This window comes from Aquarana catesbeiana, linkage group LG02 (assembly GCF_042186555.1).
Source record: "Aquarana catesbeiana isolate 2022-GZ linkage group LG02, ASM4218655v1, whole genome shotgun sequence".
Lineage (NCBI taxonomy): Eukaryota > Metazoa > Chordata > Amphibia > Anura > Ranidae > Aquarana > Aquarana catesbeiana.
In genome coordinates, this window is record NC_133325.1 from 786,476,064 (window position 1) to 786,490,124 (window position 14,061).

A 14,061-nucleotide genomic window follows, 5' to 3' on the forward strand; every position below is an offset into this window, starting at 1 on the left:
GACCATCACACCTACTATATGTTCAAAAGTTGAGGACACACTGACCATCACACCTACTATATGTTCAAAAGTTGAGGACACACTGACCATCACACCTACTATATGTTCAAAAGTTGAAGACACACTGACCATCACACCTACTATATGTTCAAAAGTTGAGGACACACTGACCATCACACCTACTATATGTTCAAAAGTTGAGGACACACTGACCATCACACCTACTATATGTTCAAAAGTTGAGGACACACTGACCATCACACCTACTATATGGCCAAATACTTTCCTGAAACCTTCACATATTTGGAGTTTTCACTTTGGGCTCCATTTCACAGTATAGCTGCTGAGATGCTGCATACAAGAGTATATGGCCAAAAGTTGAATACACTCTGACCATTACATCTACTATATGGCCAAAAGTTGAGGACACACTGACCATTATACCTACTATATGGCCAAAGGTTGATGACACACTGACCATCACACCTACTGTATGGCGAAAAGCTGAGGACACATTGACCATCAAACCTACTATATGGTCAAAAGCTGAGGACACACTGATCATCACACCTACTGTATGGCCAAATGTTGAGGACACACTGACCATCACACCTACTATAAGGCCAAAACTTGAGGACACACTAATGCCCTGTACACACGGTCGGACATTGATCGGACATTCGGACAACGAAATCCATGGATTTTTTCCGACGGATGTTGGCTCAAACTTGTCTTGCATACACACGGTCGCACAAAGTTGTCGGAAAATCCGATCGTTCTGAACGCGGTGACGTAAAACACGTACGTCGGGACTGTAAACGGGGCTGTAGCCAATAGCTTTCGTCTCCTTATTTATTCTGAGCATGCGTGGCACTTTGTGTGTCGGATTTGTGTACACACGATCGGAATTTCCAACAACGGATTTGTCGGAAAATTTTATAGCAAGCTCTCAAACTTTGTGTGTCGGAAATTCCTATGGAAAATGTGTGATGGAACCTACATACACGGTCGGAATTTCCGACAACAAGGTCCTATCACACATTTTCCATCGGAAAATCCTATCGTGTGTACAGGGCATAAAGGCTTAATGTACACAGGACGTTTTTACAACCTCTCCTGAATGATTTAACTTGACAGATAGTAACCCACGTTTAAAACGTCAGTTTTACCGCGTTTACATGCTGCGTTTAGAGGCGTTTAGCTACGTTTGCGTTTAAAAGCGTTTGAAAAAAATAATATACATTTTTTTTCAAAATAGCCAAAAATGAAAAATGCCTGTAAATGAAACGCGGCTAAACGTGAGTTACCGTGTTTAGCTGCGTTTAGAAGAAAAAAACTCCTGCAAGCCGCATCTTTGGAGCGGTGAAGGAGCGGTGTATTCACCGCTCCTAAACCGCTCCTGCCCATTGAAATCAATGGGGCAGCGCGGCTATACCGCGGCTATACCGCGGCAATACCGCGGCTATAGCTGCGCTATTCGAGTGGTTTTAACCCTTTTTCAGCCGCCAGCGGGGGTTAAAACCGCACCGCTAGCGGCCGAATACAGCCGCAAAAACTACAGTAAAACAGCGCTAAAAATAGCGCTGTTTTACCGCCGACGCCCCCACCGCCCCAGTGTGAAAGGGGCCTTAGGGTCTGGTATGGGTTTTAAGGGGGAACAAAAGGGTCCGGTTCCCCCAAAAAGAAAAAAAAAATGTCCTATGATGTATATCCATCATCAATAACGTTGCCCAGCGATGAAGATCCATGTCAATCACCATGCCCACCGAAAGAGAAAACCCGCCGATCGCCGATACACGTTTCTGGAGTTTCACTCCTGCCAAATGACAGAAGAGGTCCTCCCACATCACATCAAAGGTTCCCCATCATGTCAGTGGCCCCCTATTCATGAGAGCCCCCTATCACATCAGGACCACCTCTATAAATCATATAATATATATATATATATATATATATATATATATATATATATATATATATATATATATATATATATATATATATATTATATATATATATATATACACACACACACATGACCACAATCACCATGGAGTCCCCATAGTCACACAGCCCTCCCCAATCACACAGTCCTCCATCACAGAGCCTCCCAATCACACAGTCCTCCATCACAGAGCCTCCCAATCACACAGTCCCCTCATCACAGAGCCCCCCAATAACACAATCCCTCCATCACAGGGCCCCACAATCACATTATAGAATCCTCCAATCACACAGTCCCTTCTTCACATCAGAGCCCTACCTACAGCAGTTCAGCAGAGGGCAGTTGGCGACAGAGGTCAGGAGGAGGTGGACTTCCATCTCCTCCTGAATGTTGGGAACACATCAGAGGTCACTCCTTTACATCAGTGGTCCTCCCATTACATCAAAGCCCCCCCCCCCTTCACATCAATCGTCCTCCCATCACATCAGATATCCCCATCATGTCAGAGGTCACCCCTTCACATCAGTTGCTGTACCATCTGAGTAAAGGGGAACACTGAAGTCAGAAGATTTGGAACTGCATAGGTGGATTTTCAGAAAATCTTGCTGAAGGTACCTATCTGTGTTCATCAAAAGACAATTTCTGATTGGTTGCTATAGTTTTGTACAATGGGAATACCTGTGTGATCTCGTGCTCTTTGGGAATGGCCATGAGAGGATGAACATTAAAACAGACTGTAAAACACAGTAATTACACTGAGAACACCGGCTCTGGGGTTTTATTTGCGTTCTTCAGAGCAGAACAAGTGCTTACGTGGATCTGTTACATTATAGGAAGGAATACAAAGGTGGCTGTGTGACGGGACGTGACAGGTTCTTGGAGTATTACATGACATATTAAATAATATATGGCTTCATCTGAGTCACGGCTCCTTCCACACAGGTTTTATAGGACACGGCTGACTATCAAGAATGTCTGCTGCCATATAAAAGAATTCTAACATAAGAATGTTCCTTTAAATCCACCGGATCTAATATTTCAGTGAATGCAGATCTAAACCTAATCTCTAGAGCAGTGTTTCTCAACCTTTTCCAGTTGCAGCACTCTTTAAAAGTATGCAGAATCTCGAGGTATATTTTACTTATCAATGGGAAACTCAAGCCTGGGACAATGCACACAACCACCTTGATAAAATTAACTTCACATTAGAAGCCGCCATCACATCAGAAACGACCCCATCACATACATCATAAGGCTCCGTATACATCAGAGGTCCTTCCATCACATCAGAGGTCCCTCATCATGTCAGAGGTCCTTCCGTCATATCAGAAACGACTCCATCACATACATCATAAGGCTCCGTTTACATCAGAAGCCCCTCACATGAGAGGTCCTCCATCACATCAGAGGTCCCCCATCACATTAGAGGTCATCCATTCACATCAGAGCCCCGATTTACATCAGAAGCCCCCCTTCACATGAGAGGTCCCCCATCACATCAGAGGTCTTTCCATCACATTAGAAGTCACTCATTCACATCAGAGGTCCTCCCTTTACTTTAGAGGTCATCCATTCACATCAGAGGTCAGCCCATCACATCAGAGGACACCCGTTCACATCAGAAGTCCACCCATCACATCAGAGGTCTTCCCATCACATCAGATGTCACCCATTCACAGCAGAGCCCCTCATCACATCAGAGGTCCCTCATCGTGTCAGAGGTCCATCATCATGTCAGAGGTCCTTCCATCACATCAGAGGTCCCCCATCACACCAGAGGTCATCCATTCACATCAGAGCCCCTCATCACATCAGAAGCCCCCCTTCACATGAGAGGACCCCCCATCATATCAGAGGTCTTTCCATTACATTAGAATTCACTCATTCACATCAGAGGTCCTCCCTTTACTTCAGAGGCCATCCATTCACATCAGAGGTCAGCCCATCACATCAGAGGTCACCCATTCACATCAGAAGTCCACCCATCACATCAGAGGTCTTCCCATCACATCAGAGGTCACCCATTTACATAAGAGCCCCTCATTACATCAGAGGTCCCTCATCATGTCAGAGGTCCCTCATCATGTCAGAGGTCCCTCATCGTGTCAGAGGTCCTTCCATCACATCAGAGGTCCCTCATCATGTCAGAGGTCCCTCATGATGTCAGAGGTCCCTCATGATGTCAGAGGTCCTTCCATCACATCAGAGGTCCCCCATCACATCAGAGGTCTCCCATCACATCAGAGGGCATCCATTCACATCAGAGCCCCTCATCACATCAGAAGCCCCCCTTCACATGAGAGGTCCCCCCATCACATCAGAGGTGTTTCCATCACATTAGAAGTCACTCATTCACATCAGAGGTCCTCCTTTTACTTTAGAGGTCATCCATTCACATCAGAGGTCAGCCCATCACATCAGAGGTCATCCATTCACATCAGAGGTCTGCCCATCACATCAGAGGTCTGCCCATCACATCAGAGGTCACCCATTCACATCAGAGTCCCTCGTCACATCAGTAGCCCCCCTTCACATGAGAGGTCCTTCCTTTACATCAGAGGTCCTCCCTTCACATCAGGGATCCTTCCATCACATTAGATTTCCCCCCATCACATCAGGAGCCCCTTCACATAAGAAGTCCCCCATCATGTCAGAGGTCACCCCCTTCACATCAGAGCCCCTATCACATCAGAGGTCCTCTCATCATATCAGAGGTCCCCCCCGTCACATCAGAGTTCCCCCATAACATCAGAGGTCTCCATTACGTCAGAGGCCCACTATACATGAGAGCCCCTATTACATCAAAGCCACCCCTATAAATCAGAGGTCTCTTATATATAAGTTCCCCAGTCACCACAGAGTCCCCTCAGTCACATAGCCCTCCCCCAATCACAGAGCCCCCAAATCACACAATCCCCCAATCTCAGAGTCCCCCAATCACACAGTCCCCCATTACAGAGCCCCTCAATCACACAGTCTCCTCTTCTCATCAGACCCCTACCCTTTGGCTAAAGCAGCCCAGCAGAGGGCAGGCAGTGGTGGAGGAGGTAGACTTCAATCTCCTCTCTGAATGCTGGGATCACATCAGAAGTCACCCCTTCACATCAAAACAGACTACGGAAGATTCAGGCACAAGGTGTCTGTACCTCTAAACAGGAGTACATGCTTAGCGTATTCAGTTTACAGCCAGGAAGTAGGGGAACTGGCAGGATCAATCAGGTATTATATACAGAATTGATACTAACAGTAAATAATTACATGATATAGGGCAGTGGAAAGTGTCATCATGACGGTGGACTTTGTAAGCAGGACAGTGGCAGCAGGACAGTGGACGGTGTCAGTAGGGCAGCGGATGGTATCAGTAGGGCAGTGGACGGTATCAGTAGAGCAGTGGATGGTATCGGTAGGGCAGTAGATGGTGTCAGTAGATGGTGTCAGTAGGGCAGAGGATGGTGTTGGTAGGGCAGTGGACAGTGCCGGTAGAGCAATGGATGATATCAAAAGGGCAGTGCACGGTGTCAGTGGGGCAGTAGATAGTATTAGTAGAGCAGTGGACAGTGGCAGCAAGGCGGTGAAGAGTGTCAGTAGGGCAGGGATGGTGTCAGTAAAGCAGTTGATGTGTCAGTAGGGCAGAGGTTGGTGTCAGTAGGACAGTGGACTTTGTAAGCAGGGCAGTGGATGGTATCAGTAGGGTAGTGGACGGTATCAGGAGAGCAGTGGACAGTATCAGTAGGGCAGCGGGCGGTGTCAGTAGGGCACTGGACGGTATCGGTAAGGCAGTGGATGGTGTCAGTAGGGCAGTGGACGGTATCAGTAGTATCAGTAGGGCAGTGGGCGGTGTCAGTAGGGCAGTGGATGGTGTCAGTAGAGCAGTGGACGGTATCGGTAAGGCAGTGGATGGTGTCAGTAGGGCAGTGGACGGTATCAGTAGTATCAGTAGGGCAGTGGGTGGTGTCAGTAGGGCAGTGGACGGTATCGGTAGGGCAGTGGATGGTGTCAGTAGGGCAGTGGGCGGTATCAGTAGTATCAGTAGGGCAGTGGATGGTGTCAGTAGGGCAGTGGATGGTATCAGTAGGGCAGTGGACGGTGTCAGTAGAGCAGTGGCAGCAAGGCAGTCAGTGAGTGACGGAGTCAGTAGGGCAGGGATGGTGTCAGTAGGGCAGTGGACAGTGCCAGTAAGGCAGTAGATGGTGTCAGTAGGGCAGGGATGGTGTCAGTAGGGCAGGGATGGTGTCAGTAGGGCAGGGATGGTGTCAGTAGGGCAGTGGACAGTGCCAGTAGGGCAGTAGATGGTGTCAGTAGGGCAGGGATGGTGTCAGTAGGGCAGGGATGGTGTCAGTAGGGCAGGGATGGTGTCAGTAGGGCAGGGATGGTGTCAGTAGGGCAGTGGACAGTGCCAGTAGGGCAGTAGATGGTGTCAGTAAAGCAGTTGATGTGTCAGTAGGGCAGTGGACGGTGTAATCATGGCAGTGGACTTTCAGGGCAGTGGACGGTATCAGTAGAGCAGAGGACATGGACCGAAGAGCAGTGAATACTGTTAGTAGGGCAGTGAAAGGTGTCAGTAGTTTTTTATTTATGTAAAAAAAAAAATTTTATTAATTTTTACAATTCATTTTAGCAGCCCTGTGGAGGCTTTGGTGAAATATCAGGGGACTAAACAGACCCCCTGACATGTCACTTTTGAGACAGAGAAAGGAGATTGAGGGCACAGACCTCAACCTCCATCCCTGCATTTTCATCTGCACAGAATGAATGAACAGGAAGAGCTCCCTGTTCATTCAAAAACTAAAAAACACAGTTTACTATGCTACAGTTATAAAAGAACACATTGTGTGATCAGTACTGGTCACTCACTGTGTTCATTCAGAAAAGGAAGGGGCCGGTAACCAACATATTTACTGGCTCCTTCCCCGCTTTCCATCCTGAAACGATCCCCCGCAGCAGCTGGCAGAGAAGAGAGGAAGGGAAGCCGGCAGTGCAGCAAAGGTGGGGGGGTGCACAAAGGGGGCCCAGGTAGCAGAAGAAAGCGGAACCTGGACAGGAGGGAAGATAGGGATGGTATATACTGGAACCGTTCCCCTGTAGTTTCCTCCTGCACCCATTGAATGATGGTGGAAGGTAGAGGAGGGGAAGCAGGCTTTCAGTGACTGCAGGAGGAAAATACAAGGATTGGTTCCAGTAAATGCTGTCCCTGTGGACACTCAGGAACAATCGGTGAGGCGGCGGGGGAAGTTATAATCACGATCTCCCTGTGTTGCTTTCAATAAAGTAGCTGCCAGCCACTTCTCCACCTCTCCCCTCCGCGGCTTTCAGCTGCTTTATTGAAAGCCACACACAGGGAGATCAATGATTATAACTTCCCCCGCCGCCGCACAATTGTTCCTGAGTGTCCCCTATATCCTCCTCCGCTCCTCTCTGTGTCCTCCTCTGTGTTCCTCCGTGGGGCCCCCCCATCCTCCTCTGCTGCCCCTCCATGTGCTCCTCTGGTCGTGTTGGCATATTGCAAGTGCTTTAGATGTTCTTTGATGGTAAAAAAATATTCCACTTTTTATGTATTATATTAACATGCTTGATTTTGTTGAAGCACAGAAAATTGCAGAGGAGGATAATGAAGGGTTATTGAGAGACGGAGAATAATTCGTGGACTGGGAGAGAAGGACCATGATAGGTAAAGGAGAGTCTGAGGACAAAGCAGATGCCTGAAATACCCAGCTGTCCAATATTATATCCACCACCACTCTTCACCAGCTCTTCTGCCCATCTATAGATGCAGCAGTCACATCTATAGGTTCAGCCGTAGAAGAAGAAAGATGTCAGGACAGACATTGTGCAGAGAACGGGGCACAGTCTCCCCTGGGCTGAACTTACGTTGGTCTTCTGCTCCTCCTCGTTCCCCTTGGGCTGTTCCGTAGAGGCTCTCCTGACCGTGGGACTCTCCTCTGCTGGTCCATTGGCTAGACCTGGCTTAGGCACAGCCGCCATTACATCCCAGTCTCTGGACCCAGCCCCCCTCTTCTTATCTCATCTATTTCAAAAGACTGATGGGGAAAAATAAACACTGGTTATAGATCCTTAGTCCAAAATACCAACATTTTAAAGGACCACTATATCTTAATTTTTTTATTTTTTTTGCACAGGTAGGATATTGTTTCGAAAGTTTACCCAATCTATCTTGGGACTGCTGGAGGTCAGGAAGTCAGTCCTTCCTCATGCAATGACCTCAGGCAGTTCTTGGTACCCTCAGATGATGCAGTATGACCTCACTCCTGGCTTTCTATTTGTGAGTGATGAAGCTCGCCATATGCTGTATAGGCAAAATCCTCACTCCCTGAGCTCCAGCTGTCCTAGGGGTAGAAATTTTAGAATCAAATGTCTAGTCTGTGAAAACGCAATTTCAATTTATAGTGGTTCCTTTACCAAGTCAGTGTGGTCTGATGTTCCTCAACAAATTCAATTATAGAAGCTGAATGCAAAAACCAAGACTCTACGTGGAACAAATTTAAATGCATGTTTCACAAAAATCAACTGTAAAAAAACATATATAATCCTACCCTTTCCAATACACAGTATATACAGTATCTAACAAAAAGTGAGTACACCCCTCACATTTTTAAAAATATTTTCTTCTATCTTTTCTTGTGACAACACTGAAGAAATGACACTTTTCTACAATGTAAAGTAGTGAGTGTACAGCTTGTATAACAGTGTAAATTTGCTGTCCCCTCAAAATAACTCAACACACAGCCATTAATGTCTAAACCGCTGGCAACAAAAGTGAGTACACCCCTAAGTGAAAATGTCCAAATTGGGCCCAATTAGCCATTTTCCCTCCCCGGTGTCATGTGACTCGTTAGTATTACAAGGTCTCAGGTGTGAATGGGGAGCAGGTCTGTTAAATTTGGTGTTATCACTCTCACACACTGGTCACTGGAAGTTCAACATGGCACCTCATGGCAAAGAACTCTCTGAGGATCTGAAAAAAAGAATTGCTCTACATAAAGATGGCCTAGGCTATAAGAAGATTGCCAAGACCCTGAAACTGAGCTGCAGCACGGTGGCCAAGACCATACAGAGGTTTAACAGGACAGGTTCCACTCAGAACAGGCCTCGCCATGGTCGACCAAAGAAGTTGAGTGCACGTGCTCAGCGTCATATCCAGAGGTTGTCTTTGGAAAATAGAGGTATGAGTTCTGCCAGCATTGCTGCAGAGGTTGATGGGGTGGGGGAGTCAGCCTGTCAGTGCTCAAACCATATGCCACACGCTGTTTTAAACTGGTCTGCATGGCTGTCTTCCCAGAAGGAAGCCTCTTCTAAAGATGATGCACAATAAAGCCCGCAAACAGTTTGCTGAAGACAAGCAGACTAAGGACATGGATTACTGGAACCATGTCCTGTAGTCTGATGAGACCAAGATAAACTTATTTGGTTCAGATGGTGTGAAGCGTGTGTGGCGGCAACCAGGTGAGGAGTACAAAGACAAGTGTGTTTTGCCTACAGTCAAGCATGGTGGTGGAAGTGTCATGGTCTGGGGTTGCATGAGTGCTGCTGGCACTGGGGAGCTACAGTTCATTGAGGGAACCATGAATGCCAACATGTACTGTGACATACTGAAGCAGAGCATGATCCCCTCTCTTCGGAGACTGGGCTGCAGGGCAGTATTCCAACATGATAACGACCCCAAACACATCTCCAAGATGACCACTTCCTTGATAAAGAAGCTGAGGGTAAAGGTGACGGACTGAACAAGCATGTCTCCAGACCTAAACCCTATTGAGCCTCTGTGGGACATCCTCAAACGGAAGGTGGAGGAGCACAAGGTCTCTAACATCCACCAGCTCTGTGATGTCATCATGGAGGAGGGGAAGAGGACTCCAGTGACAACCTGTGAAGATCTGGTGAACTCCATGCCCAAGAGGGTTAAGGCAGTGCTGGAAAATAATGGTGGCCACACAAAATATTGACACTTTGAGCCCAATTTGGACATTTTCACTTAGGGGTGTACTCACTTTTGTTGCCAGCAGTTTAGACATTAATGGCTGTGTGTTGAGTTATTTTGAGGGGACAGCAAATTTACACTGTTATACAAGCTGTACACTCACTACTTTACATTGTAGCAAAGTGTCATTTCTTCAGTGTTATCACATGAAAAGATAGAGTAAAATATTTACAGAAATGTGAGGGATGTACTCACTTTTTGGAGATACTGTATATATATATATATATATATATGTGTGTATATATATATATATATATATATATATATATATATATATATATATGTGTATATATATATATATATATATATATATATATATATATATATATATATATGTATATATATATATATATATATATATATATATATATATATGTATATATATATATATATATTGTATATATACACAGTATATATTGCAGTCATATCTTCACTTCCAGTCCTTGTGAGTCCAGAACATGAAATCAGGTAAACTCATGTCACTAGGACAAGAAGACACAGACCAAACAAAAATATTTTTGTCCCCACAGAAGAAGTCTTTCATAATTTTCCTCTCCTTTAAAAACCTTTAAAATAAGAAAACCAGATTTTGCTGCAATATACAGCTTCAATCCAGAGTTTCCCCCAGCAGTAATTTTTCTCTGCCTCTAGATGTCCTCATTCTGATAGCCAGCATCATTCAATCCACTTCCTCTGAGCCCAGGTTGTCCTGGACCCCCAACAATTATCAGTTCAGGTCAGTGTGGCCAATACAGACGGATTTTTATCCAGTTATCTGGGTGCTCCGACTTCTCCTTTCATTTCCTGTGGTTTTTATGTGTACACAGTACTCTCTGCAAAATCAACATTTGCACAGCAAATACAATTTATATACACAGAAGGTAGAGAATCCTCCCTGGTGAAGATTTACTGTCTTGTAGCTACAAAACAATCCAATGAAAGACCTTCTACAATACTGAAACTGCATTATTATCTGATGTATAGCTAGAAGTAAAGGCAAAACCTGTTGGTGGGGGACTATTTTTGTCGGTGGTGGGTCTATTGTTACTGGTGGGGGATCTATTGTTGCCGGGGGGAGGGGGACTATAGGCAAAACTGTGTTTCAATTTTGGATAGAGTAAGGGAGGGTATTAACCCCTGTCAGTTTTTTGGCCATTTGTGTCCCATTGGGGGGGATTTCCCTTCACTTCCTGTCCCATAGCCAAAACAGGAAGTGAGAGGAAATCCTTCCAATTGAAGGAATCCCAGGGTGTCACCAGAAGTAGTGTCCCCCATTGAAAGATTCCCCCTCTATTCCTGTTCTGTTGACAACTCAAAATTTGTGATTTTCCTTCACTGTCTGTGATAACTGTAAACAGGACAAATAGAGGGGGGGCGGATCTCCCTAACAGGGGCACAGACCGTATCTAACCAAGTCTAAAAAAAATTTAAAAAAAATAAAATAAAATGTTTTGCCTTTATTCTTCACATCCTACATACAGCAAAACTTTTTTTTTTTTTTTTGTAAGAATGTCACCTCCAGCCTGCTCAATGGACGATGAACCAACATCATCACCAATGAGAAGTGTTTTTCAATCACGAAGCTGACGAAGACTGAGCTAAGAAACACTATAAAAATGTACAATGTCATAAGGTTCATAAGGGCTGTTTTTTTTTTTGGTGCAATGTCCAAGATAGTTGAAAGAGCTTCTGTAATCATCAGATTATTGCACCCTAAAACTACCTTAAAGCAGTGGCGGTGCGTCCATAAGGGGCACATGGGCGCCGCTCCCTCTCTCCTGTCACCCTTATATCACCGATAGATTCATGCATTGCATGAATCTATCTATGGCCGCCGCTGCCACCCCCTATTCAGGCGCCCGGCCCCTTTTCCAGCACAGGGCGCTTAAATTACAGCGGTGGGGGGGGGGGGGGGGGGGTGTATTTGAAGCACCTGATTAGAGCCATAGGCTCTAATAGGCGTCAAAAAAGCAGACCTGCCAGCTTCATGCTTCGCAGGTCACTCAGCTGTGTTAGAAAAGCGAATGAATATTCGCTTTCCTAACACTAAACCGCCTCTCCACCAATCAGGTGCTCAGATCTGTTACCCGTCACCTGATTGGCTGAAACGACAGGCGCTGTGATTGGACGCCAGGCATCTAATCAAAGCAGAGGATGGGAAGAAAGGACGGGAGAAGACATCGAGGAGCTGTCCCACCGAGACAGATAAGTGCAGACGGCGGGCTGGCGGGGGGCACACTGGCAGCATTTGATATGGCACAGTGGCTGCGTTTGATGGGGCACAGTGGGAGCTATTTATTGGCACAGTGGCGGCAATTGATGGGCACAGTGGCTGTATTTGATGGCACAGTGGCTGCGTTTGATGGGGCACAGTGGGAGCAGTTGATGGGCACAGTGGCGGCAATTGATGGGCACAGTGGCTGCATTTTATGGAGAAAAGTGGCTGCGTTTGATGGCACAATGGCAGCATTTGATAACACAGTGACTGCGTTTGATGGGCACAGTGGCGGCAATTGATGGGCACAGTGGCTGCAATTGATGGTACAGTGAGGCTGCAATTGATGGGTTTTTACAGATTTTTTCAGTTTGTTTGCGCCCCCCAAAAAATTTTGAGCACCAACTGCCTTAAAGTGACACTTAAAGTGTTAGTAAACCCAGGAGGCTGCAATCACTATATCTGATCTCCCAAAGTACACAGAACATGGAAATACAATTATTTTAGTAAATATAAAATGCTAAATACCTTTTCTCATCAGCTGTATATAGCAGTCTAGTGACTTCTTTCAGTGTCTGGTTAAAGCTTGTAGGAGGACTTTTCATATCGCACTGACTATTATATGAGGCTGCAGGACCCCTGACCCTCTGTCTGGACAGTGCTGATTGGTCCTGTGTTGATCACATGCACCCTCCCCAAAATACACACCAAACTGAACTTGTGCAGAGTGCCCCCCCAAGGCACTGTACTATCAGCAGATGGATTGGGGACAGTGGAAGAAGGGGAGGATTAGAGAAGACAGGATCAGACAGCCTTTTTACACAATGCAGAAGAATAACCTCCTGGGTTCCACAGTGAGTATAACAAGCATGCTTTACTGCATATACAGACTGATTTTACTGTTGTAAAACTCTAAAGTGGTTGTAAACCTGAAGAAAAAAAACAAAACAAAACAAAAAAAACAACCCCTGTAAGACAAAGGCATAATGAGCTAGTATGCATCGCATACTAGCTCATTATGAAATACTTACCTTAGATCGCTGTTGCAGAGGTTCCCATACACCGCCGTGACTGGCGACATGTCTCCCGGAGTTATTTCCGGGTTCGCGGGCTCTGATTGGCCGGAGCCGCAATGACGTTACTCCTGCGCATGCGCCCGGGGGGTTGGTCATAGCACAGCTGCTGAAGAAACGGCACAAGTGAGCCATTTCTTCAGTGCGCATGTGACGATGACGTTGGCGTAAGAGTGTATGGTAAATATGGTAAAGTTTAGGAGATATTCACAGTACCTACAGGTGAGCCTTATTATAGGCCTTATTATAGGCTTACCTGTAGGTACAAGTGGTGTAACTAGCTGTACAACCACTTGAACTTTGGTTTAATATAATATTCTATTCCAGTCTGTATTCTTCACTCACAAAAGTCCCCTCTATTGCCCTCAGCCTCCTTCTAACCTCTAAATTCCTTTTTTTGGTGCTGTGACCTGACCTCCCATTAGAGGGTGGCTACATTCAATCTCCATAGTCCCACTGTATGTAGGGATGTAGCCACCTTCTCTTCCCCACACCCAAGATGGTCTATATGGGATTTGTAGTGTCCATAGAGCAGTGTACAGGACAACGGCGAATGTACATGGCTCATTCCAAAGAAACGGGACTGAGGGGTGGGGGGAGGACAGCTTCAGGAGCTTACAGAGGACGTTACAAGGAGGCAGAAAAAACACAGTAAGAAACTATGAAAAACAGACTACAGGACCATTAAAGTGGTTGAAAACCCTTCCATATACCCGGGGAAGTGTCTGGCCTCAGACGATACATAGAGATGAAACAAATCCTCCTACATAAGTTGTATCGGTTTATCTGCAGTATTCTCTCCTTTACATCCGCTCAAAGTCCAGAATTTATA

The 14,061-nt window shown here is 45.8% G+C and overlaps 1 protein-coding gene across 3 annotated transcripts in view; it reads right to left on the reverse strand.

Moving 5' to 3' along the window:
* GRAMD1C (GRAM domain containing 1C) overlaps window positions 1-14,061 on the reverse strand; it is a 169,967-nt gene that overhangs the window by 97,838 nt on the left and 58,068 nt on the right. For all 3 annotated transcript variants that reach the window (XM_073617416.1, XM_073617415.1, XM_073617417.1), the window contains one exon: window positions 7,814-7,983. In XM_073617416.1, coding sequence (XP_073473517.1) covers window positions 7,814-7,927 — 114 coding nt within the window. In that variant the 5' untranslated portion in view covers window positions 7,928-7,983. The remainder of the gene's footprint in view (window positions 1-7,813; window positions 7,984-14,061) is intronic.